Source organism: Zingiber officinale, chromosome 3B (genome assembly GCF_018446385.1).
Source record: "Zingiber officinale cultivar Zhangliang chromosome 3B, Zo_v1.1, whole genome shotgun sequence".
NCBI lineage: Eukaryota > Viridiplantae > Streptophyta > Magnoliopsida > Zingiberales > Zingiberaceae > Zingiber > Zingiber officinale.
The window spans coordinates 5691976-5719872 of NC_055991.1; the positions used below are offsets into that span (position 1 = coordinate 5691976).

General features: G+C 37.6%; 2 protein-coding genes across 2 annotated transcripts; both read left to right on the forward strand.

The window, feature by feature from the left end:
* The first annotated feature begins 123 nt into the window (after positions 1-123).
* LOC122055659 (nicotinate phosphoribosyltransferase 2-like) lies at positions 124-13777 on the forward strand. The gene is made up of 15 exons (XM_042617196.1): positions 124-492; positions 1950-2094; positions 4421-4540; positions 4734-4868; positions 4955-5016; positions 5496-5571; positions 5741-5842; positions 8913-9029; positions 9703-9761; positions 10375-10549; positions 12003-12137; positions 12216-12314; positions 12524-12632; positions 13253-13365; positions 13437-13777. Exons 1-15 carry the CDS (start codon positions 338-340, stop codon positions 13512-13514), a joined length of 1680 nt encoding a protein of 559 aa, XP_042473130.1. The 5' UTR covers positions 124-337; the 3' UTR covers positions 13515-13777.
* A 1684-nt stretch (positions 13778-15461) lies between these two features.
* LOC122055658 (patellin-3-like) lies at positions 15462-17931 on the forward strand. The gene is made up of 4 exons (XM_042617194.1): positions 15462-16905; positions 17006-17130; positions 17220-17361; positions 17440-17931. Exons 1-4 carry the CDS (start codon positions 15553-15555, stop codon positions 17689-17691), a joined length of 1872 nt encoding a protein of 623 aa, XP_042473128.1. The 5' UTR covers positions 15462-15552; the 3' UTR covers positions 17692-17931.
* Positions 17932-27897: the final 9966 nt, after the last annotated feature.

A 27897-nucleotide genomic window follows, 5' to 3' on the forward strand; every position in this document is an offset into this window, starting at 1 on the left:
CGCCCGAACCAAGACACACGTCACGATCCTAAAGGCTCCTTTCGTGGCAGTATCCTGACCCGGAAAACGTACAGAATCCTTCCACCCGCCCCGTCCGGTCCGTTGCTCTTGAGTCTTCACCCAATTCTTTCCATCCCTGGCGTTCGCCATCTTCCAATGAATCTTCCGCTGTCCTCGTTCCGTCTGCCTTCCTTTTTCATAAATATACATTAAACAAAATGCAAGTATAAATACCAGGGCACCTCCTCCCATTCGATACCGAAAGTAGTTACGAGTTTGAATCTTCCTTTGTCTCTGCGCTCCGGCAAACCGAAAACCCTAGTGGACGGGCAGATCCATGGAGACGATCCCGAAGGAGAACGGATCGACGACGGCGGCGACGCCGATCCGCGCGGCGACGAACCCGATGGTCACGCCGCTGCTCACCGACCTGTACCAGTTTACCATGGCTTACGCCTACTGGAAGGCTGGGAAGCACCTCGAGCGCGCCGTGTGAGTTGCTCCAACTCCCTTGCCCTGTCATATCGGATTGTTATTGTTATCTCAACTTTCGGACGGGTAGTACCGCTCCGGCGTTAGTTTTTTTTTTCTTCGTCGGAAAGAATTCGCACGAACTGGCGCTTTAGCTGAGTTGGTTGGTGATTACGGTCGTGGTTTTCGTTGCTGTGTCGTTTCTTTGAACATCTGGTCCCTCAGAGAGTTCGTCGATACTCAGTAGCTGGTTTTGATTGCCATGATGGAAATCAGAGGGAGATTTAATTTCATGCTTTTGTTTAACATGATATATCTCGATGATTTAGTTGTTTGGGCGTTTGGATTGCTAAATCAGATCGTTTGAGATTGTTTTTCGATTCATTTCAAGACGCAAATTTGAATCTATCACTGAAATGTAGTTAAATAAACTCTATATGCGTTGTTTTTGTATCTCTCATCAATTCTGCTTTGAAATAGTCTCCCTTGTTATCTTGTTTATGTCAGTCTGCATTATTTTATATAAATTCAACTCCACGGCGACGAAGATAACTATTTATCAAAATATGTTAGCTCCTTGTAAGCGTTTCTATGTGATTGTCTTACTTGAAAGACATTAGTGACAGCATTTAATAGTACTTCTTGTATTGGTTTTCAATACACATTAAAAAGAAGAAGTCATTTCTAAATTGACATAAAATATTGTCAGGTTCTTGTTATCTACTGCCTCTTAATCGATTTTAGCGTACATTTTGCCAAAGAAGCTGTAGTCCATAATACCACATAAAGGATGAAATTTCCTAGGTGGTTGCTCCCTATAATAGAATATGATTTGGAATATTCTCACTTTCATAGCAACATCATGCTATTTTCAACCATAGAGAATGCCTTCCTGATTAAAAAAAGGTATAGAGAATGTCTTCCGATTATCTATGGGGAGCAAAATCAATCATTGCAACATGTTTGCCATCCATAATCTTTAGGGTATTATGATAAACAATATTCCTTACTGTATGCCAAAAAATGTTTATTTGAAAGTATACAGTATGAGTCAGAAAGTAATTTTTGTGATGTTTTAATAATTCAACTAAGAACTTACTATTTTTTATTGGAAAAATGTGTTGATAAATGAGAACTTTCCCATGATAGGCCAGATATTGCAGCCTCTTGTCACTGCTAAACTCGAGCTGAAAGATTGTTTGCATATTTTAGATAATATAATCTCAATTACTAACTTGAAGTAACTCTTTTACTGAGTATAGCCTCGAGTGCAATTACTTTACCTTTTCTTCATATTTATTGTTGGCCCTTTAGTTCATCATGTTATATTCATGAAGTATATAATGCATACTTGGAAATATTCTAATTTGTTATTCTTGTGCTCAAATCTGGGAGTTTTACTGTTATTTTGGGTTATAAAACTTACTGGTTATTTTTAAACTGGTATATCTTTTTTTCGTGAATTCAATTTGTTGCAGATTTGATCTATATTTCCGTAAAAATCCCTTTGGTGGCGAATACACAGTCTTTGCTGGTCTAGAAGAATGCATTCGTCTCATTGCTAACTTTCATTTTAAGAAGGATGATATCTCTTTCATGCGTTCAGTTATGCCCAATTGTGAGGTACAACATGCCAGTTAGTTGCTTGAAGTATACTTTCTTAAGTTTCAGTTTCTTTTGAATCGTTTTTGAGTAGTTACATAAAGGCAATGATTTGGTCATGCCTTAGAACAAGCAACTTCTCCGATCAGAATTATCAACAAAAATGACTAGGATATATGTTAAAGGTAGAGCTGGCATATTGACTCAGGCCTGTATGTCTACACTAGGTGATCTGCATGCCTCATGAATTTTCCTTTTTCTAACGAGAATATGTTGGTTTTTGAGGCTTAAAAGCAAATGTGGCTATGTACCTTGTCATCCTAAGACTAATCCAGTCAATTGGAAGATATATTGAATGTTCTCTATGGACTATTAAATATTAAGCTGAGATGTGCTAATGTTTGTAAGCTTTGGAGTATCCTTTTGCAAATGTTTATACAATATTATGGAACAATTCTAATTGTTGATTAAGAAATTTTGTACTTAAGATGTTAAGTTCTGATGTAGTAGAGACGAGTAAGATGGAACTAGCAATCACAGTGAATAACTAACAAAATTTAAGAACATACTACGGAACATTTTTGTTAAATATTGGATGAACTTATCCAGGACTATAAATATCATCATGTCACTATATGCTTGAAAGTCCCATCAAAGGCTCAGTGTTGCCTAACATACTCTAAGAGTATTCTGTTTATTGGGAATCACTTTTTTATGCAATCACTTCTTTGATCACATTGTATATCTTTCCTCTCATACAGGAACCTTTTTCCTTAAGAAAATTTTGGTGTTAGTGCTATTGTTAAATAGGAATCATTCTGGAAAAAACAAAAAAAAACCTTCTTCATTAACATATAAATTGGATTTACTTGTCATTTTCCTGTTCACACATCTATACACATTATAGATCCTTCAGACTCCAATAGCTTATTTCATAATTCACATTTGTATTTTTCCCTACTTTCAAATAAGGCTTTACATCACAATCTTATGGTTCTACTTCATTTTGTAACTGAAATTGCATCACAACACGAGTAAGCCTTGATTCATAATTGTGATATACCGAACATATTCATGTATCACATAGAAGCAATAATTCTCAGATCCTTAACCAATCTAAGACCATCCAAAAAAGCTTGTGAAAGTTACAAAGGAGATAATACAAGCAACCAATAGTAAGTCAATATCCTAGAATAGCATTCCAAAGGGCTATCCTCATCAATTTGATTTTGTTATATGGATAAACAAAATTTAACTCGAATTCTTTATTATCAATGTCAGATGGTAATTTTTATGAAGACCTTAGTATAATATTCCTTGGTCACAAGTCTTAACTTCATATCTTCAGCAGTTCAGGTTGCTAGAACTGAGTCATTTTAACATCAATAAGCATGAGAAAGATCCTTTATTGTTCTGTGCATAATCTCCTGCCATATTTGTAGTTGTCATTACCCAAAAGTTGCTAACTAACTCCATGGCAAGACATCTACCTTGAGGAATAACTTACTGACAAGGTCTTCTGAATGAATCCTTCTTTCTCGATGAAAGTTTTTTTTTCCACTTCCAGATCATTCACGTACACAGAAAAATGAGTTTTTGATAAAAGTTTATTGTGACTCAAGTTTATTTAATTTACCAACTTCTAAATTTGTTGATCATTTTGTTGATAAGGCATAGTTCATTCTTGAGTTTTTGGTGAAAAAAAAAAATCTCTTTTTAGTAAAGTTTATATACTTCATCAGCTTTCAAAATTTGTGTATCTTATTGTTGTTCGGGCTATTATTATTTTGATAATTCAGTATTTTAATAGACAAGCCAATTAGTTAGAGAATAATAACAATGGGTTACTTTCCTCTTGAGTTGCTGTATTTTCTGTTAAATGTTCTATGCTGTTCAAGTTGAAAAGATATGGATGGAATAGGAATAAGAAACTAATGTTTACTTATTATGATGCGATTCCATATTTCATTCAAGCGAGGAAACTTTTGCACCCTGTTCTAGATGAAAGAAAGTAACCACACCAGACTTTAATTCATATTATGGATCACCAAAAAAAAAATACTCCATGTATATTCTAAAATTGGAAAAGGTTATATCCATTTCACATGAGCTGAAACAATAGAATGAATCAAAAGAGTTTTGCACCATGAACTTTGTGTTGCCCACATAACTTACTTAGATGGACCCTGAAAAGTCAAAGTATGCAAGCAAGAGCAAGAAATGGAATAAATGTACAAAATATTAAGAATACATGTTATGATTAAATGTTGACTCGGCAATTAAAGTCAGCTAGCTAAATCATCAGTTACTTGTTCTCTTTAATTCTGATGTTCTTTCCCTTCTCTAGGATGAATTCTTTGAATATCTCACGCAAATTGACTGCTCTGATGTTGAAGTTTATGCAATTCCTGAGGGTTCTGTTGTTTTCCCAAAGGTTCCCTTGATCAGGATTGAAGGACCAGTAGCGGTGAGTAATTCAAATGTTGTCCTTGTACCAACTTTTCTAATTTTATTTTTATGGTTTCATTTTATATTTGTGTAATGTATATTCATAGTTATTTTGGCAGTGGTTCTCTTTTATCTTTTGAGTTTTATATATATATATATATTGCATCTATCTTGTTGATGTAGTCTTCAATATTTATGTGGTCCGTTTGCAGGTGGTCCAACTCCTTGAAACTCCATTTGTTAATCTTGTGAATTATGCATCATTGGTAGCTACAAATGCTGCACGGCACCGGTTTGTTGCTGGAAAGGATAAAATGTTAATGGAATTTGGACTTAGACGAGCACAAGTGAGCTCCCACACCTATTCCTCTTTTTCAATAGCCTCTAAGTTTGTAGTACATATCATTCGAAATTTCTTTTCCTTGATGCCTAGGGCCCCGATGGTGGAATAAGTGCGTCAAAATACTGCTACATTGGAGGATTTGATGCAACGAGGTGACTTATTTTGAAATATGGTAACACTTGTGCTGATGTTCCCATTTGTTTTGATGCTGATAATGTCATTCTTGGTACTAGTATCAATGTTGTGACATTTCTCATATTTCGACAAAGTGATATTGTTTGACCAAGTTATATTTTCCGTCATTAACTATTCAATTGATCAACAATCTAAAATTAACTCAACCATTGATTGAGCCTTTTTTTTCCTTATCTCGTTATTAAATTCATGATGGATATGCATTTTCACATGTTCATTTTTTGATATAATTGCACCCCAACCTGTAACTCTGTTCTATGACTTAAACTTAGCTAAACATTTCATGATGCTCAAGGTTAGTCTGACATTTTTGTGACAATTTAAGCTTGAGTTTTTTTGCAGCGTATAGAGTAAGAAATATATAATCTCTCTCTATTCCTTTTTAAGATTGATATTCATTGTTCTGTACATTAATAGTTGGTTTTCCTATGGGCAGCAATGTGGCTGCTGGAAACTTGTTTGGCATACCCCTTCGAGGAACTCATTCACATGCATTTGTTAGCTCATATATGGTGTGTATGTTCAGTCATAAATAACTAAACACATTCAGATGTGTTCTTTTGGAATCAATTTTGTTGTAAATTTAAAGACTTGTGAACTTCTACCACCTTCATAATTAAATCTATCCAATATTTCTTATATAACTTGAGACATTCTTATACCCAACTGACACTTTTGTAGAGCCCTGATGAGATTGTAGTCAAATCACTTCGCAGTCATGATGGTTCAAGTACTTGTATGGATTTCCTGACTCTAGTCAGGACATGGCTCAGTAAACTTCAGGTGAGTAATTCTTTAGCTTGCATGTTATATTTTGTTCAGTTCCCTTGCCCTTTCTTTAGTCTGAACTAGATATCCTTTGCTCATAACTAATTTAATTTCAACTTTATTTGATTGTCATTTTGTATGTATGTATCTCAAACAATTTGTTCCTGAGTGTTATATTGTACGATTTTGAGAAGTTGGTAAACAGGTTTTTTCTAGTGATATCCTCTCTGAAATTAGGTTACGCTTTGTCTTAATGAATGTGGAATTTGTGTGATGACTTAATTTCATATTTACTATGTTTCCTTTCATATTTTCTATGTTTCCATTTAGCAAAAAAATTGACACTAAAACTTGGTTCTATGGATATTATAGGGAGATTGCTTTTCTATATTTTGTGTGAAAGAGATGCTATTTTAGTACACAATAAGTATTTTTAATGTTACTATTTCAATTTTTATTTCACAGTGATTAATAAAAAAAATCACATTTATGGAATGCATACATGAAGCTAATATATGAGTCTTTGTTTGCTTTAATCAATTCTCCTGTGGTTGTTGATTATTAGCTTAAAACAAAAAAATCTAACTGAACCCAATGGACATATTTTGTTTTGTTTCATTTCTGCTAAATCAGTGTCTCAGTTTGTGTTGATTGATTCCAAACAGGCATTGCATTCGATTGCCATTTGTTTAATTGTGAATTAAATTGAGATTTTTTTTTGGTATTATGAAGTGCATTTTAAGAATTCACAATATCAAAATTAAATTATTTTTTCCCATTCTTAGTCCACATTGAGTTGTAATTTGATAATAAAAGTTCTTTATTTTAAGGATTAACCGAAGTGTTTTATAAAGATAGAGCTACATCAAAGATCAGGTATAAGTTCTTATCTTTTTATATTAATCATGGATGAACTTACTGGACATCCAAGATACAGTACCACGATGTATGTTATTTGCAGATGATAATATTTTGATAGATGAAATACGTGAAAGAGTAAATGCTAAACTTGAATCTTGGCTGGAAACATTAAAAGTGAAAAGTTTTAGGCTTAATAGAGTAAAGACAAAATATATGAAATTTAAGTTTAGCAATATTAGACGTAATGAGACAATTGTTAAGATAGGAGATACGAGTTATGTAACTGAGAGTTTTAAATATTTATGATCATTTTTGCAAAAAGGTGGAGAGATTGAGAGAGACGCCTTACATATAATATAAGTGAAATGGTTGAAATGGAGAAGAACGTCAGATGTTTTTTGTCAGGTGTTCTTTGTGATTGTAAAGTACCTCTTCTTTGTGATCATAAAGTACCTTTAAGACTTAAAGGAAAATTTTATAAAATGGTGGTTAGACACACTATGTTATATGGAGCTAAGTGTCGGTCCATGATTCGAGCACATGAACAAAAAATCAGAGTTGTAGAGATGACGATATTAAGGTGGATGTGCGGATATACAAGGATGAATAGGATATGAAATGAAAGAGAAAGTCGGGGTTGCACTTATCGAGGAAAAACTCCGGAGACACGTTAAGATGGTATGACCATATACTTAAATGACCAATAAATATGCTAGGCAATGTGAAACTATGATAAATGTGCATATCAAACGAGGAAGGGGACGACCAAAAAAGACTTGGTTAGCAATAATAAAATAAGATAAAATTTATTTAAATATACATGACGATATAATAGGGGATAGAGTTCAATGATGTAGAAGATCCATATAGTCGACCCCATCCAACGAAATAAGACTTGGTTGTTGTTGTACTTTTAATATGAAATTACAACTCAATATGGACTAAGAAATTATGATGCTTGAGTATTAATTTGATTTAATTGAATCAAACTTATATTTTGGTTTACTTTCAATTCTATTTATAGGGCTAAGGTCATTGCCTCATTTTAGTTTATTCAGCTTAAACAATTATTGACAGAGCTAGATACTAATCTTGCCGAATCAACGGATGAGTAATGAGGTAATCCAAACCACCATGCACATTGCCTTCAACCTACCTTGTCATGAGAGAATAAAACACAGAAATGCTATCATTTTATCAGAGAAAGGATACAATCTATGGAGATCATCCTTTTTTTGTTCCAATGATCTGTGGAGATATGTTGAATATATTTATATTTTGAGAATTTAGTTGTCATTATGTCAATGTACTAGGACCTACCATAAATCTTTTTCATCTAGCACATATGCACAGTGATGGAACTATGTACACACTCTACAACTGTCACTTTAGACCTGTTTTTCAATCAGTCTACAAGCCATCTTTAAGCTTTTGTTAGAGCTGTCTTATAGCTGCTAAACTTGGCAGGGGAGGGGTTTTGAGAGAGGAAGCTTCTCTTAGATGAAGAAACAGTACTTCACTGAATCCTCGAAGGGAAAGAATTCTTTAAGAAATATTCTCAGATTATCTCAAAGAATTCTTGATCTCTGAGTACAACCTCTACAGCCTTCTGGATGGATCATGGACTTTCTTCTATGCTTAAGCTACCACATTCATAATCCTTTTGATAGAGATGATAATGCAATACATGAAATTGGAAGAGATGCTTAACATTTCAACTTGTACGTTATTTTCATGGCCATAAAATCAAGTCTGTGAGACAAATTAATCTCTGAGAGTTAACAGATCTACCACTTTGTACAGACTACAGGAAGACCTTGCTTGAGTCTCTGACTCTCAGTTTCATCTTTGCATTTGGTAGATCTATAATCATACTGTTTTTTATTCCCTTGTCCCCATGTGTCAGATCGATTTGAGATAAGCAGATGTTATTGTAACGTCTTAATGATAGACTTCTTAAACCTACTTTACTAATGCACTCATTATTGCAAGTTAGGAACACAAGAAATATGACTTCTAAGATGCTAAGATATTTGTTTCTTGCTGATGCATAGATGCAATGAAAATGGTTCTTTTCTTTTAATAAATCTGAAAAATATTTCAGGGTGTTGTTTTCTTGGTTGCTGACAATTTTTGTTTGTTCTAAGGATTTTCTTCACTTGCCCAGGTGCAAAGAAGTGAGATCAATTTTCTAACCTAATTTTCTCGTGTGTGTGCATGCTAGTCATCAGAATCTTTCCGTGGTGTTTTTGGTGAGACAAATCAAAGTGAACTAGCTGCATTCACCTCATATGCTTTGGCTTTTCCGAATAACTTCCTTGCCCTAGTAGATACATACGATGTAAGTGAAATGTTTTAAGTATCTCTCATTTGTTTCTTCACTTGTATTTGTTGGATTTAGTGCCCATAAATCTGACTGCAATCTTTGATTTTTCAGCTGTATGTTAATCTGTTTCATTGACATACTATTATGAATGACTTCATTTTGTAAATTATTCTTGTTGGAGATATTATAACTTGGCTTGCAGGATATAGATAACTGTGCACTAACTTCTGCACGTGAAGCTCAGATGGCTTTGCTTTCTATTAAAATAACCTGTAGATTCAACATGGGTTTTGTACAATTAAAATCAGGCAGCATTTAAGTTTAGCATCATAAGTTTAACTGTTGGCTTGTCAATATAAAAATTGACAAAAGGGAAACCTACGCTATGTCACTTAATTCTACTCAACTCCTAGACTGGCACAATTTGTCTGTTCAATTTTTAGTATATGATCAATTTTGCAATTTAGATTCCTTTTTCTTGGTAATGACATTGGCAAAATTCCCAAGTATTTGATCTATTTATCCCCACACTACTTGATGGTAGATCTTGGCACTGATTTTTGCCTTTTTAATTTTTATTTCTATGTAAACGTAATCATACACATAGAAACTTGGACTGTGTTCTTCTGAGCTTTAACAATTATTATGATGTAGTTCTCACATAGAATGTCTCAATGACTCTAATCAGGTTATGAGGAGTGGAATTCCCAACTTTTGTGCAGTAGCTTTAGCACTTAATGATTTGGGGTAAGTTGTCGATCTTGTTAAGTTGCATTTTGAGAATTCCCAGTTTCTTTTCCATGTTTAGCAGTCTGATTTATGGATCGAGATGACTTAAATTATTCTAGTGACTATTAACATGTTTCAAGAAATTTGGACGAATTAGAATATGCATTATCATTCTTAATGCTGTAAGTTCAAAAAAATGTAAAATCAATCAACTAGCTAAGGCTAGTCGAAGGTGATGTGGTTGCTATATATATATATTTCTAAAAAAACTAACTAAGACGAGTCAAATAGTCATGCAGTTGATTCTTTCCTTTGTTTAGCAGATTTACTATGGATGGGTTGCAGTTTTTGTGTGTTTAGTAAGCTGTAATTGTACATTTGTGAAAAGACAATTCAACTAATATTTGATTAAATATCAGAAGTTCAGAACCATTACACATGTGAATTTTTGGAAGCCTTTTCTAAAAAGTATTACTTTGTAATGCCCTTCTTAGAGCAGCTAAGCCTGTAAAACCATGAGCTAAATGCAGATATCTCAACCTTAAATAATGCTGATTAACCTCGGCGTGAAGAACACTATCCCAGTTTACTATCTAACTTGAATTATGCTATTACCTATATTGTAATGCAGGTATACAGCATCTGGGATTAGGTTGGATTCTGGTGATTTAGCTTATTTATCTACTGAAGCTCGAAATTTTTTTCTCTCAGTAGAGAAGGAATTTAACAAATCTGGCTTTGGGAAAATGGCTGTTACAGCTAGCAATGATCTGAATGAGGAAACTCTCGATGCTTTAAACAAGCAGGTAACTTTCTTTTTCTTGCTTAACAATGGTATGACAAATATCTGATGGGCCATTAGTAATTTTTTCAGTAGTTTGATCAGCTAAATTCGAGTATGTGATTTGGATAACCAATTTCTTAAGCTTTTCGCGTGAGAATTTTCTATTTCTATTGAAACTGTATCTTTCTACCTATGCAATTAGAAAATGGATTTTGTGATCCTTGGATCCTGCATTATAGAATCAAAGTGGTGTAACGTAGGATGATTGAAACTGCTGCATGTGGGAAATAGTTATTCCAATTGCTCATGTTCAGTTAAAATTATAACTAGTTGAAATCAAACAAAACATAATCCTGAACGGCTTGAAAGTTGAACACTTACTTTTTCATGACTCGTGAACTTGAAGTTCTAGCACCAATATTTACTTTTGTTAAGGTTGGTAGTTTAAAATTCTCAAGATATGCTTTTTTATCAGTTAACTAAATAAACATTATACAGTTTGTCACTATGTTCCATTGAAATGAAGAGATAAGGTCTTTTCATTGCAATTTTTTTTCCAGATGTTACCTAATTTCCATCATCTAGGACAACGGTGAAGTTTTTTTTATTAAAATAGTAGTCCAGGGCAAGAAAGTGTATACAAAGAACGGAGATCATGAAATCTTTTTCATGTAAAATTCCTAAGATGTTAGATATGTTGAAATCATCAACCAAACTTAGTTTTGATAATTGTAGCAAAGGTGATTACGCTCACCGCAGGTGCCGCTCACAGCCCGCCCCCAGATTATGTGAAGGGAGTTAAATCATGGGTCATCTTATAGCTGACCGCCAAGTGGCTAGGGGTGGGAGGAGTTTTTCCCTTAGGGCATGTGCTCGTCGGGAATTGATCCCTGCCCCATTGTAGCAAATCTGCCACCCTCTAGTCAACTGCCACCAACTTAGTTCTGATAATGAATCATATAATGTAGGTGTAGGATTAATCATTCACTTCAAATGAACTATGGTTGGTTATCCAGCAACCTAATCATTTGACAGTTAATAATTCTTGTTATGTTTAAGATGAGGAAGGTCACAAGTTTCTTCAAGCTTAGAAAAATGGGAAGGGTAGGTGAGGATCTTAAACAAGATGTAGACAGCCATTCAGAATGTTTAATTGTTTCAGAAGGGGAAAAAACATGCAACAACCATCATTAGGAGGAAAACATAAGGTTTGAACATGATATTCCCTCAATACACCATCCAAACCACATGGCAACTGGAGGCAGCAATCTATGCAGGAGAGCTTCGACAAATCTTTGAATTTCTCAGTTGTTGTCCTAAAAGGGTAGATAAGCATAGGAACCGGTAGAAGCAAGGAACCCTAGGCCAACGTCTTGGCGGTGTGCTAGTTTCAACAAAACTTCAACTAGTTTTTAGTATGCCAGATTTAGTTTAATTCTTTAAGAGTTTCTTATTTGATTGATATCTTTTCTCAGGGACATGAAATTGATGCTTTTGGGATTGGCACATATCTTGTTACATGCTATACCCAAGCAGCTCTTGGTTGTGTATTTAAACTTGTCGAAATTAAAGATCAACCTCGCATTAAGCTCTCTGAAGATGTCACAAAGGTCTGGCAGCATTATAGACCTTGACTTAATTAACATGCCTATTCTCTTTCCTCAAATTTTATTGGTTATCTCCTCTAGGTTTCAATTCCTTGTAAAAAGCGATGTTTCAGATTGTATGGAAAAGAAGGTTATGCCTTGGTTGATATCATGACTGGGGAGGATGAAACTCCTCCAAAAGTAAGTAATCAACTTTCCTTCTTTTTCTTCCCAGATGTTATCGTTAATGTGATCATATAACACAAAGTTCTATTGTCAATTATCATTTTATGCTATTATGTGGGTTATATGTTAAGGAGAGTAGTTAGATTTTTCTAAATTTACTTCATAAGCATGAACATACGTGGAACAGAGTTCTGTCTAGTAAATAGAAGACTTACATTCTCCAGGTAGGACAACGTCTTCTTTGCCGCCATCCATTTAATGAATCAAAGAGAGCATATGTTGTGCCACAATGCGTTGAGGAGCTTTTGAGATGCTACTGGCCTGGGAGTTCAAGTATGATCCTTTGTTTACTTGTTGCTGTTAAGTAAGCTTATTATCAGTTAACTTGTTATGATAATTTCATTCTTTTTTTTCACTTAAATTTTGTATTACAGATAATAGAACATTAAGAATAATGGACTGGAAAGTAAATCATTAAGTGATTGAATAGAACTTTGTGTTCCTTTTTGTACAAATAAGGTTATAAGGGATTTTCTTTTGTCCTTTATCAAACAAAAAAGTGCATCTCACGAGAGCTTCTGAGAAGTTGGTTCATAGGGAAATCAGTGTCTATACTTCGGCTTTATACATTGATTTTATATGATGGTATTTACATCTAATAAATTTACCTTCTGTTACCATATTATTTAACTGAAAGGCCATCTGATGTTTTCCTGAATCCTGAGTGATCGATCATTGCACCTTCCTAAGTCACTACTAATTTGTTGGGATACTTCCTACCTCGAGCCCAGGACTCTACTGAAATTTGTTTGTTGAGCTTCAAGGTTCAGATAGTTTTTAGCAATATCAGCTTGTTTTTGTAATTTCCGCTGATGCATACGATACCATCGTGGTTTTTATTTTGTGAGCTTTTAAAGTTATGCTCTAAATTTGAATGCCTGGATCGTATGCAGATAAACCCAGAGAAGAACTACCGTCGCTAAATAAGGTCAGAGAACGCTGCATGCAACAGCTTGAACAAATGAGATCTGATCATATGCGGAGGTTGAATCCTACACCATACAAGGTTCGTGTTGTGATCGTTCTCTATGAATATTAATTAAATTTATGACTATTAACCATCGGATGACTGAGCAGGTCAGTGTCAGCGCGAAGCTGTACGACTTCATTCATTTCCTGTGGCTCAGCGAAGCACCAGTTGGCGAACTACAGTAACGAGGATGGCATCTGACACACAAGAGTATAGTAGGTTCTAGTGATTTTTCACTGATATGGTATAGGAATAATTATTTCCTGCGAGTTTACTGTCTGTATTCATTGGTCACATTGCTGCGTAGAAGATGCTAATGAAGCATAATGCATGACATGCTGCAGATTTAACTTTATTTATATCATTCAAGAATTTCATTTTGAAAGAACACGAATTCTTAGTTTGGTTTATACATCCTTATATGCAAGTTGTTCATAAATTTCTCAGATATCCAAACTTTATACCTTTTAAACTAAGTGTCTTTCACTTTATTACTTTTCTACTGAAGAGTTGACTCCATCAGCACCCCGAGAACTTTTCTGCCAGTTACTCCAAACAGATTGCTACAGCTTGTTTTGCCAACCAGAATTAAAAGTAACAAGCCTGAAAGGAATTGAATGCTGAGATATATTGGTTTGGTGAAATATTTTAGAAAAGCAACAAAATTAATCGATCCCCGCTGCCTCACCAACTTCCACATAATTATGGAAGGCATCCACGCACAAAAAACTGGTAAGTTCGATGCTACTCAGTCATGTGGGTAGGGATCACCAACATATATGCTTTTCCATTTATTTTTTATTTTTATATGACAATTCGATTTACTAGCTTTAGATTTATATAATAGCATTATCGAAAAGAGTCTGTCAGCAATAACATCATTGCTCATCATCACCAGATGCCACTGTGCCTCAGACTTTACAACCTTGATTGTATGCTTAAATATGCTTTCTTTCCTTTCCCGTAGCTTTGTTTAAGGCATAACATCTGGAGTCATGATTTATGTCTTTGCTTTGCCTGGCCGTCACAAGTTTTTCAAAGGCAAATTCACACATGAATTTATCGGACCAACTTGCAGCCTCACAAGTATTCACTTCCTCATCTCCTATTCCGAGACAATTACTTTACTTTTCCTTGTGCTTTCTTCCTCTTGCCTGGATGAAGTTTAAAAGGGCATCTCTTACCTTCCGTTCAAATATTACCTCAGTATATTTTTCATCCTAAAATATTTTTATTATATCTCTAGCTCTGTCATTAAAATAATTTGATTTAACTTATTAAAAATAAGTTATTTTTTTATGAACTAGATTAAAATGTATATAATATAATCTGTACCTTTTGTTCTTATTTCTAAGAAAAGAAGGGGATATTAATGAGTGGAGTGGAGCGGATTGTAGTGGGGAAGGGACATGTTGGGGAAGAAGACACTAGCTGGGGAGGAAATAGAGCAAGATGGAAAAGTAAAAGAAAAAGAGAGATATAATTTCTTCCTCAAAAGAAGTATAAACTTGTTTTTTTTAGTTCATTGGATTCTCTTCGGATCAAAATTTATTTGTCACCATCCCTGCCTCCGAGATTCTCACCCCATTTTTTAGTCTACTGAATGCCTTCTAAACTCTCATTTTGTTCTTGTGCATATAAATAGCTCAAAAACAAAATCGTATTGATGAATTGAGGTCCAGATGAGCACCGTGGAATGTCAGTTTCTTTGAAAATATACTTCTCTCTTTTTTTTCTTTTTCTTTTTTTTTTTAATTTTTTAAATGATCATTTAAGATAAAAAAAACAGTGAAGTTAAATCCCTTCAATGTTCTTATACAATGCCTACTTTGACTTTAAAAAAGGGGATAATTATAATTTTATTAAATTGAAAGGTCTTTTTTGCAATGTGCATCCGATTGTTTTGTCGGATGGGCCTTTGATACACTAGCGTAAAATTTAAGGTTCAATACGAAAATTTACATTGGACGCATAAGATTCCCTCGAAGTCGTCGTAACCGTTACGATTTCTTTTTTCTTCCTATATATTTTTTTTCTTCGAAAAATAGCCACCACCGAACCGCTCGTCAAAGCTGCCCAACGGACACCTTACAGTCTGGTTCGCTGCTTTACGCGTGTATATAACAGTCTCTCCCTCTCCGCCATCTTCCCCACTCTTCCCACTCCCTCCACGCCTTCTGCCCATCTCTCCGCTGTCCGCTTCCGAGTTCGGAGCGCCGATCCATGGCCGAGGAGACCAAATCCGACTCGACGGAGGCCCCCGCCGCCTCCGCCGAGGTCGTCGTCCCGGAGGTTGCGGCTCTGGAGAAGGAGGTGGTTGGTGAAGAACCGCCGCCGGTCGCTGAGCCCGTCGATGAGGGGATGAAACCGGTGAAGAACTCAGCTTTGGAGGTCGCGCTCGCCGCTGAGGCCGCCGCCGAGGCGGAGGAGAAGAAGGCGGCCGCCGGGGACCTCCAAGATGTCTCCTTTAAGGAGGAGGGTAACGTTGTTTCGGAGATTGAAGATCCTGAGAAGAAAGCGCTGGAGGAGCTCAAGCTTCTCGTCCAAGCGGCGCTAGATAATAACGAGTTTAGTCCTCCGCCTCCTGTCGTCTCTGTTCCTCCGACTGGTAAGGCGGAAGGTGAAGCTGCTCCTGTACCAGAGGAGGATCCGCCGAATACTGTGGCGTCGAAGGAGGGCAAAGTTGAAGGAGATACTGAGGAGGAGGCCCTGAAGGTCGTGGAAGCGGAGGAGACCAAAGATGGAGGCGAATCTGCAAACGTGCCAGCAGAAGAGGCTGTGGTAACAGAGGAGGCTAAGGTGGAAGAGCCCCTGAAGGCTGTGGTGGTAGAGGACCCGACCGCACCGTCCGAGGAAGAAGAGGCCGAGAAACTGACGCCTCCTGCTGCGGAAGAGAAGGCGGTTCTGACGGATGAGGATGGTGCCAAAACCCTTGAAGCCATAGAGGAAACCGTCGTGCCCGTTGCTGTTCCACCTCTCGCGGAGACCGAGACGCCGGCGGCGGAAGCGCCGAAGGCGGAGAAGGAAGAGGAAAAAGCTGCAACTCCTCCCACCGCATCGACTGCGCCAGCGCCGGAGAAAGTCGCCATTTGGGGCGTGCCGCTCCTAGGCGACGAGAGGAGCGACACCGTCCTCCTCAAGTTCCTTCGCGCCCGCGACTTCAAGGTGAAGGAAGCCATGGCCATGCTCAAGAACGCCGTGCTCTGGCGCAAGGAGTTCGACATCGAGGCACTCCTCGAAGAGGACCTCGGCGTCCCCGAGTTGGAGAAGGTCGTGTTTATGCACGGCGTCGACAAAGAGGGCCATCCCGTCTGCTACAACGTCTACGGCGAGTTCCAAAACAAGGATCTTTACGCCGCCGCCTTCGCCGACGAGAAGAAGAGGAAGAGGTTCTTGAGGTGGCGAATCCAGTACCTGGAGAAGGGTATAAGAAACTCACTCGACTTCAATCCGGAAGGGGTTTCCACCATGGTGCAGGTCACTGATCTCAAGAACTCGATCGGCCTCGCGAAGAAGGAGCTCCGCCAAGCTCTCGACTTGCTCCAAGACAACTATCCCGAGTTCGCAGCCAAACAGGTAACTCCAATTCCTGCCATTTTCCCCCTCAAAATTTCATTTTGATCGCAACATCAATCTTTAAAACAAACATATGTGGCTTGATGAGTTGCTTCCGTAGGTGTTCATCAATGTGCCATGGTGGTATCTGGCGTTCAACAGGATGATTAGCCCATTCTTTACACAAAGAACAAAGAGCAAGTTTGTTTTTGCAGGGCCATCTAAATCAGCTAAGACTCTCATCAAGTTAGTAGTTCTTCAACTACATTTCTTCAGCTTATTATTAACCAACCAAAATTCAAAGTTCAATTCGGACATACAATTGGATCATACAGATGCATTGCTCCTGAGCAAATTCCTGTTCAATTTGGAGGCCTGAGCAAGGAGAACGATCCAGATTTCAGTATTGCTGATGCTGTTACAGAGGTCACCATTAAGCCATCAACCAAACATGTCATTGAAATTCCAGTAATTGAGGCAAGTGGATTTTACCAATTTGGCTTCATCTCAGTGAAAAGATAGACCAATGTGATACTAACTGGTACTTCTTTGCAGCCTCACCTCCTTGTTTGGGAGCTTCGAGTTCTCGGTTCGGACGTCACTTACGGAGCTGAATTCGTGCCAAATGCAGACGACGGATACACCGTCATAGTTCAGAAGTCATGGAAGTTGATCTCCACTGATGAGCCAGTGGTGAAGGATAGTTTCAAGATTGGAGAAGCTGGCAAAGTGGTTCTCACACTGGACAACTCCACCTCCAGAAAGAAAAAACTCCTCTACAGGTACAAGATCAAGAGCCTCTACTGATTCCAATTCAAGGACCACCCTAAAATGAATGCTTTGAAATCACACATCTAATGCTGATCACATGTTTGAGTCTACCTGTTTAACCTATTTTTAGTTCATCTTCTGAGTAGTTTGTCTGGTGCCAGTGGATTCATGTTATTCATTTTTGTGAAGATAGGTACTACTACTTTTGATATCATGTAAATTTAAATTAAATTGTGTACATTTTGGCTGTCATATGATTGTTTACAATTGGACTCATGCTCTCTGTCTACATGGAAGAGGTTTTGTGTTTGGCAACTGTAATGCATAAGAGCCCTTCTGTGGCAGTTCCCTATTTCTTTGGCATCTTATTCACTCTTGCTATAACCACCCTACACAATTTCTTAAGCTTGAATCTAGTTGTTCCAAGCATTTTCATGCAATCTTTAGCGGCAGCTGTAAAGTTGTTTAGGGCATGATGACAGACCAGTGTAGTATATATGGTGTATGCCTACTTTAGTTTAGGGCATCTTCTTTCTGTACCAAAGGCTGTCTTTAGCTTTAGTTGATTAGCTCAAGAACAGAGAGAAGCCACTTTCTTTCTTCAAACACCTTCAAAAGAGGCATATCATTCTAGTAGGGTAGTATTCTTACAGTTTTGGGGTCCTAAAGAAGACCTGCAATGGAAAGAAAGAGCAAGGGCTTGGAAATTTGATGTCTCCAGGACAACAACTGTGCATGTGGGCTCTTGTTCCCACAAGGGCCTCAGGGTTGACTGAGTTGGTTGGTAACCATATGATAGAATTATCAAATCAAATAGGAGTCGATTCTCGATGAAGCTTAAAGAAATATCCTTTCATGTGGGGTTCTTCAATTTTATAATTTACCTCTCTATATATAATTATGGGGCGTATAACCTTTTGCCAAATCTTGTCCCTACAAGGACATGAGGTTGGGTGATGAAATCGTTGAACAAAGTATGCAAGCAATGGTTTGGCGTTGAGCTTTCTTGTGCATATCAATTAGATTAGTGTGTTTGTCATTGCCATGTAATTGCATTAAGATGGGAAAAAGTTCCTCCCATCTAAGAGCCCTTTAGTATCATGATTTATCCTCCTTTCACATACCTATGGATAGGCCATGAAGGGACGCCTAGACGAGCGTTTTCTTTTTTGCATCACATTAAGATAAACAAAAAAGTAAAACTCAAAAACCTATTTTATTAAAATAGTCAAAAGATATTTTTATTTTTATTTATCAACAAAAATAATATTTCATTCGGTTTTATTTTTTAAAAAAAATATATTTTTTGATGTTGTTATAGTAGTTACAATTTGTAATTGTTATAATATAACAAATATTTAAATATAAATATTATATTGATTATTAATAAAATGTCCATATTATATAGATTATAATTTATAACTACTATAATATAAAATTATATTATATGGATTAGAAGTGTTTTTATAATAATGATGATTAGAGTTGAAGTATTTTTATAATATTAAAAAAAATAAAGATATCCGAATGAAAACGGATTGAGATAGAATAGAATATTATTTTAATGATAAATAAAAAAATAAATATCATATGATTATTTTTACTAAAAATAAATAAATCTTAAATTCGAATAGGTATACTATAACAATTTTCTTTGGTGTCAGGTCGCTTTCCTTTCATACAATCGCATTGTATTTCACGGTCACGTTATAATACTATACAATAAGGCTCCCCATCGTATGTGTATGTGTATGTGGTATATTAGATTTTTTAAAAAAAAGATTCTATAACGTATACCATATGAAAATATTTGGTATACATACAAATCTTATTGATATTATACTGAATCAAAATCTGAATTTATCAAATTTTTGATTATACTGAATCAAAACTTAATATATCAAATTTTCAATATAATTAAATTCTATATCATATATCATTTAGTGTAAAATTTTAATATCGATACAATATATCAAAAATTTTGATATAAATATTATACCAAAAAAATTTAGTATGATATTATACTATATTAAAATTTTTGGTATATAATTATGATTTGATATATTTTGGAATGGTATATGTGGTATACTAAAATTTTGATATTTTTTCCATATCGAGATTTTACCTTGTATACTATATTAAAATTTTTGGTATATAATTATGATTTGATATATTTTGGAATGGTATATGTGGTATACTAAAATTTTGATATTTTTTCCATATCGAGATTTTACCTTGTAGCTCATGCACTCTTGACTAGAGTTGCCCCTCCTACTATTTGATCGTCTATTTTTAATTTTTTAGGGTCTAGGATAGAGTTTAGGATTTAGAGTTTTGGGTTTAGGATTTTAGGGTTAGGGTTTATGTTTTTTTAATACCAATTACTATTTTTTAAAAAAAAGTATAAACTCTAAACCCTAAACACTCAACTCTAATATGTATTTTTTTTTTTAAAAAAAGTTGGTAATTGGTATTTAAAAAAACATAAACTCTAAGTCCTAAAACCTTAAATCCTAGATTCTAAAAAGTTGATAATGGATGATCAAAAGTAAAAGAGGATAGTGTCCGTATAGACAGAATCGAACGAACCCTTGATTAGGGAAGACTTCAACATTATTTTACAGTAATCCAGTTAAAAATTAAAAGGAAGTTCTAAATTTTATAAATCATCGAAAAAAATCTCTATTTTTTTTTAAAAAAAATGGACATTTCCCTTATAATTTTATTTCAAAAATATCTCTTAATTCAACACTATTGTAAAAACTATCGGGTAGTTTCTACAATGTGTAGAAGCTACGAGTTTCAACAGTCCTTTTCCAAAATTGACCCGTAATCCCTGTATTTTACATAGTAGAAGCTTCTAATATACAGTTTGCATAAAGATATTTCTTTATTCTTTGACATCTATTTTCATAAGACGTCAAAAAAGAATGTTAAATGTTGAATTGTTGGGTTGAGGGACTATTAATATACTTAGCTGGCAAATTGACAGAGTCCCTTCTGTAATCCGATCGGATGTCACTTACAAGAGCGACCAGGTCAGATTTAAGGCATGTCATCAGGGACTCAGTCTTCGCTCGACCTTTCCATTTGGCCAAAAAGGGTCTGGTTGGGTCATGTGTCCATCATGTTTGATCGAACCCTAGGTCCAATCTGTTAGATCACTCGGTCAAAATAATTGACTATGCTATCTTTGAGCGAGGAAGAGGGCTTGTCTTTAAATGACGTTAACACAGATCCGGGTTTCATTCATACTGAGGAACTCGATATCTAACTAGCCCAAGAGTCTGGTCGGTTGACCACTATGCCGAGATAAATGACAACGCTAGCCTCGAGGGTTGACCCCTTTTTGACTTTGATTGTCATATCGACTAACCTCCTTGACTTTGACCCTATCTAGGAGGCCCACCTTATTTGCCGTATCACAAGCCTCCCCTTCAAACTCTAATCTGTAGGTCCGACTGACTAGATACTTATGTTGTTTGCATCTTTTGTTCCCGATCGGATGTTCATTCCTTGTTTCGTCACTCGGCTCGAGCTGATGTTATACTTAGCTACTGTTGTTTTCGAGGTTCCTTGTTTTCCGATCAGATGCTCGGTCCTATTTCTGCCACCCGGTAGTGCGGTGATGTCACCCTAGTGCCTTGAGAATAGGGGGCATCATTCGCCATTAAATGCTTAACATGATAGCATGTCTTTTTATCATAAGCATGCTTACTACCTCCCTCGAATAAATGTAACCTATATCCTTCCGCCATGCATCCTACTTGTAAAAAGGAATATCAGAAATGACAGTTGACTATTGAGATTTGATGTGACCTTAGTCGGTTTAAATTCGACAATTTAGATTGATCCTCTCTCTTTCATTCCCTTGATTGGACGACTCTCAGGAGCCATTAATAGGGTTTTTAAGGTTTACCTTTTGACCCAACTTTAACACTTCCACATTCATCTTCTTCTTTGCCTTCTCCTTTCTCTCTTCTCGCTATTGTCGGTGATTGTTTCAGTCTTCTGTTTTCCATTATAAGTTCATTTTCTTCCCTTTCTTCATTCAACTTCCTTCTTTTTTCATAGCCTCTGCTCCTCCCGTTGCTATCCACGAGCTCTAGTATACATCCCTTGCCTCTGACTTTAATGGCGATGAAGTGGACCAGATGCGTCTCACTTACCATATTCCATGTGATCATCACATCGTTATTCTGACTGGCCATAATCGTTCAAACCTCCCCTCGATTGGCTAACTAACTTTTTTTAAGGATCAATTTTTAACCGGTCTCCATTTCCCTTTGCACCCCTTTTTCACTATAGTTTATAACTATTTTCACATTCCCCTTTAACACTTAGCCCCTAACTCCATTAGGTTATTGTGCAAAGTCATTATCTTGCTCCGTTGTATAGAGTCCCACTACACCTCCAAGTGTTCCATTATTTATATTATCTGAAAAAATTCGAGTCATGTGTTTTTATTTTCCAAGCCTGAGTGGGCGCTGTTTTCTTTGACAAAATGCATACTTCTAAAAAGGGTTGGAAGTCTCATTATTTCTATCTCCGATCGGTCCCCTAGTGACCTTCCTGACTAGGTGACAAATGGAATTACCTTTGGTTCTCGAGTTAGGCGTGTTTCGATGAGAGCTGGTCTACCTCAACGCCTCCAATCAGCTAGCCAGTTTGAAGTTCAATATTCATAAGTTGCTGTTGGAGGGCGCATTTTTGTATATTTTCGAGTTGAGTCCCATTCGAATCCAACCATCCGACAGTTTCAGTGAGAAATTTAATATCATTTTACTATTATATCTAACTGATTTCTTTTTCTATCTTGTAGTCAAAATAATGTCGAAAGCGTGCCTCGGAAACTCTACCAAGCTAGATGATGGGGAGATGGATGCTCGGGGTGAGGTTGACCTGGAGAGCCATGGACTACTGCCGATTGGCATGACTTAAGAGGGGTTGCTGCTGATTGGCCTGGTTGAGGAGCCGGCTGGCACCAAGGGCACCAACCAAGTTATGGGGAGTGACGCGGCCGCAAACAATGATGAACTGTCGCCTCCCCGACTCTCTCTACTACTAGCGGACCTCCTCCGAGTCCTATGACTCTAAGAAACCATTGATTCGCCGCCAACGACATAAAAGACGTCGGATTGTTGCACCTACACCGCAAATCTCTATTAGAATCTCAGGCCCGTGTCCATCGTCCGAGCGGGGTGAGAGCTCTTCCTCCCTTCCTCATACACTCTATTATGACCTTCCCACCCCAGCTTCGTCCAAGCGGGCGTCGTCCATCCATGAGCAGCCGACCAAGGTGATTCCCATACAGCTTGTCTCCTTCTTGCTGCCCCCTCCGACGGAATCACTACATCCTGCCTCCAAAATACATTCCACTCCTCGATCTAAATCTATGACCAAGTCTAGCTCAATTAAACTGAGCAGACTCAGGAAAACAAGAAGGGTCCATGCTACACTTAGGCCGCCTTCACAAAAGTAGCTTTGCACTAACCCCTCTGAGTCACTGACTCTAGAACATTTGATAAAGATACACGGTCCGCTAGCTTAGATTTGGGTGGACTCCTGGATATATGAGTCTGAGTACTCTCCCGAGGAGCTGCCAAGATATCACAGGGGTAAACATTTCCATTGTCTTCTTATTCATCTACCCGGCCTACAGTATTTTAACTTCTCTTTACTTCATTAGTTATGGGTGAATGGACTAACCATGTGCTAGAAAATGGTGAAGCACAATCACGATTACCAGACTCTACAAAGTTCATCCGAGGAAGCTAGCACTTCGCAGGGCTCGACCGAGCTACTACAATCTGAAGTAGTCTAATTGAAGGCAGAGCTCGAGAGTCAATTATAACTACTGTTAAGAGCTGAACGAGCTCTTATAGTAGAAAAAAATAAAGGGCATGACTAAGAGGTCCAAATCAAGAGACTCAAGAAACAACTGAATACTTCTGAGGCTCGCCTTCAATCGGAGACCACTCGAAAACTTCGAGCTATAGATGACTTGGATTTAAAAAATAAGGAAGCTCGGGACCTCGCTAAGAAATTAGAAGAATTAGAGGTCATCTTTACTTTGGAGCTGGTTGGAAAAAAAAACAAATTGTCGATCAAGGACCTCCAGCTCGAAGAGAAACAATAAACGATAGATGCGCAGGATGTCGAGCTAGAGGCATTGAAGGCCAAGCTGGAAGCTTCAAAGGCCGAGCTAATAAACTTAAGGCTGGGGAGCCTAATCATCTAGAGGCCTTCCGAGTAGAGTATCTGCGAGCCAAGGACTTCAATATGATGCTTGCACGGCGGACCTCCAAAATATTTGGTTATGATGCAAAGGGAGCAATAAGACAACTTAGGGAAGCGGGTTACTTGACTGTAGATATTCCTAGAAATTTCATTCGGCGTCAGAAGTTTTGGAGGGCATCCCAGACGACGCCTTCCCAGACTTCACCTGATGTATTTAAGGATCTTCTTTGGGGTTTCATCCCCTGTTATTGCTAAAACTTAAGAACTTATGCTGTTTTGACTCTCTCTCTCTCTCTCTCTATATATATATATATATATACCTTCGGAGCTTTTTTCGAAGGCAACACAATTGTCTGAGACTTAGTCATGATAACAAGTTCACTTATAACTCGGTCGAGCGATTTGAGAGTCAGAGACTTAGCCGTGAGAGCATGCTCACTTATAACTCAACTGAACTGTGTAAAAGTCTGGGATTTAGGCATGAAAACAAGCTCACTTATAACTTAGCTAAGCAGCTCGAGAGTCTGAGACTTAGGCATGAGAACATGTTCACTTATAACTCGGTCGAACGATGCAAGAGTCTGGGATTTAGACGTAAGAGCATGCTCACTTATAACTCGATCGAACGACGTGAGAGTCTGAGATTTATGCATGAGAGAATGCTCACTTATAACTTGGTTGACCAACTCGAGAGTCTTGGACTTAGGCGTGATAGCATGCTCACTTATAACTCGATCGAACGACATGAGAGTCTGGGATTTAGGTGTGAGAGCATGCTCACTTATAACTCGGATGAGCAGCTCGAGAGTTTGGGACTTAGGCATGAGAACATGCACACTTATAACTTAATCGAAAGGTGTGACAGTTTAGGATTTAAGCATGAGAACATGTTCACTTATAACTTGGCTGAACAACATGAGAGTCTGGTGTTAGTACCCATGGTAGTTTTGTTGTGGTCAACCAAGTTAAAGTTAGGTCTTATGTATTTGATCCTTGTGTCTAAGTGTGCAGGATCTTAAGAACACAAGAAGTCGAGCAGAAGACGCAGCTAGCGAGAATGACGACACGAGAGAGAGCCGATGGGCTCGGTACGTCCGAGGGACGAGGTACTGCAGAAGAGTACACCGGTGGACGTGAAGAACATGCACGATGTTCAAGGGATGAGAAGCAGGGGAGGAAGCCTGCTTGAGGAGATGGTTGAAAAATGGGTTTGGGTGAACCCTATTCCGAATAGCCGAAATAACCCAAGCGAGTGGAGCAGCGAAAGAACTAAAGGAGAAGTTTGGAGCTCGATAGTAGATGCTGAAGGTGCCTTCAATGGTATTGAAGGCGCCCTCGTGCCTTTCGAGAGGAAGGCACCTTCAACCCCTTGAAGACGCCTTCAAACAGTGACGTTGTGAAGATAAACTTTATCTTCGCACGAATAGGATTTGCCACGCTAGAGGCGCCTTCCACCCTATTAAAGATGTCTTCCAATTTTGAATAAGATTTTCCAGGGGCAATAAAAAGACCCTTGGAGTTAGGAATTAGAAATCAATTCTTGTATTCATCTCCTAGCAACTGTTTGAGCATTCAACGAGTGCAAGATGTTTCTCCACCTTCATTGAAGGAGACTTTTAGTGCTTTTCATTATCTTGGATTAACAACCACTTAGGTTGTAACCAAGTAAATTTCTTTGTCTTTTCTTTCATTTTGTAGTTGTTTAATTTACTTGTTATAATAATACTATTGCTACTAATTTTAGTTGAAAGTCAAGAAAAGTTTTTTTTTTTCAACAGGCAATTCAGCCCCTCTTGTCGGCCCACCTGGTCCAACATCTGAGACTTAGGCGCGAGAGCATGCTTACTTATAACTCGGCTGAATAATATGAGAGTCTGAGATATAGGCGTGAGAGAAAGCTCATTTATAACTCGGTCGAACGATATGAAAGTCTGAGATAATCATGTTTTTCGAGTGGAATTTGCCTACATCCAGCAAGATACATTTTCAAGCAATACAAACGTACCCTTATGTTCTATAAGGCTGCAAATGGTTTGCATTCCACGGTCACCCAAGTTCTTCCCTTAAGCATCTTGGAGATAATAGGAGCCCGAGGCAAGCCTTTGCACCACCTTATATGGTCTGCCCCACTGTGGCTCTAGCTTGCTGACATCTCTAACCGGCTTGATATGTTTCCAGACCAAGTCCCCTATCTGGAAAAAAATCTTGGGATGACTCTTCGATTGTAGTTTTGCGTTATTCGTTGACGATATGTCATTAGTTGAGCGACCACCTTATCTCTAATCTCTTCTATCAGATCAAGCTCCATCAAACGTCGTTTGACATTGCCTTTATCATACAACTGCCTCCAATCGAGCTCTATGCCGACTTCCATTGATACGACTACTTCTCCTCTATAAACAAGCTAGAAAGGAGTTATATCTGTGACTTCCCGAGATATAGTGCAATAGGCTCATAGCACACTAGATAACTCATTTACCCAACTTCCCCCCAACATAATCCAAATTGGTTATCAGTCCTCTGATAATTTTTCTGTTGGTGATTTTTGTCTAACCATTGTTTTGAGGATACGCCACAGAGGTGAAAATCTACAAAATAACATAGCTCGAGCACCACTCTTTGATTTCTTGAACCTGGAATTGCCTCTTATTGTCTGAGACGCGCTTACAAGGAATTCCAAACTGGCATACTAGTTTTGCTACAAGAACTTGATAACCATCTGCTCGATTATCTTTGCAAGAGCCTCTACTTCCACCTATTTAGATAAATAATCAATGACTACTATTTTTTTTTCTGATTGGGTGCCATTGGAATAGATCCTACAATATATATCCTTCGTTGATCGAACGGACAAGAGACGATTGAAGTCTTTAACAATTCTATAGGGTGGTGCAGGATGTTCTGGTACTTTTTGTTGGAGCAATTTGGGCATTCTAGGTTTTGATGTTTGGGCAAAGTTTTAAGTTAGGTTTATTGTTGTATTTGTTATGCATTATGATTGTGCATGATACAGGTACAACAACGAAAATCCAAGGGTGATCTTGGCAAAGGAGGAAAATCCAAGGATGAGTTTTGGCGGTCTAAGTCTAAGCATATAGTCTTGACAACGTAAGTTTAAGTGTGATTTCACAATGTATGAAGTCTCGGAGGTGCAACCTCTTGGAAAATGAAGACCCGACAACAATGACAAAGTCGATGGAAGCTCCAGAAGGCAAGACGTGAAGGATGGGGAGGCATCCGAGGGACGCAAGGTTGATGGAGGAGGTTAGAAGACTAGGTCTAGGTTGGTCAGGCGAGGACGAGTGTTGAGTGAATGTACTCGGGAGTTAAATCCTAGGATTAAGGGTTTTATTGTAGCGTTACTGTAACAGTACTATAGCGTTACTATAGCGGTAATGTAGTATTGCTGTAGTGGTACTGTAGCAGTATTGTAGTATTACTGTAGCAATCGACTGGTGCGATCGACCAGACAGTCGATTGGGAGCAAACAGAATGCTTCTGTTCGTTTGGTTAGTATGGAGCAGTCGATTGATGGAAGTATCAATCGACTGTTATAGAGTCGTTGGGTTATAATAGTCGAATCTCCACAAAGGACAGTCGACTGGTAGGCGGGGGTTTTCAACTCGTGGTCTATATAACCAAGCATTGGAAGCTTGGTTAAGGTTGACGAAATAGACTTGGTTAAAGCCTATTAGAGTCTCCCAAGCCCTCGTGTGATCGGTGTGCTTGTATTCAAGTGTTTGTGGCGAGGTTTCTCCACCGTAAGGAGCTTGAGTTAGTCGGAGGTTTTTCAGGGAGTCATCCATCGACGGATCGGGATCGTCCATCTTACGGACAACCGTGGAGTAGGAGTAAGTGATCTCCGAACCACGTTACATAAACGTGTTAGAGGTTTGATTGTCTTGGTTATTACCTCTAGGTTTAGCATTCTATTTGTTAGATTTATTTTTGTGTTTCCGTTGTGCACTAACATTATAGGAAGTGATCGATTTGGATGAGACG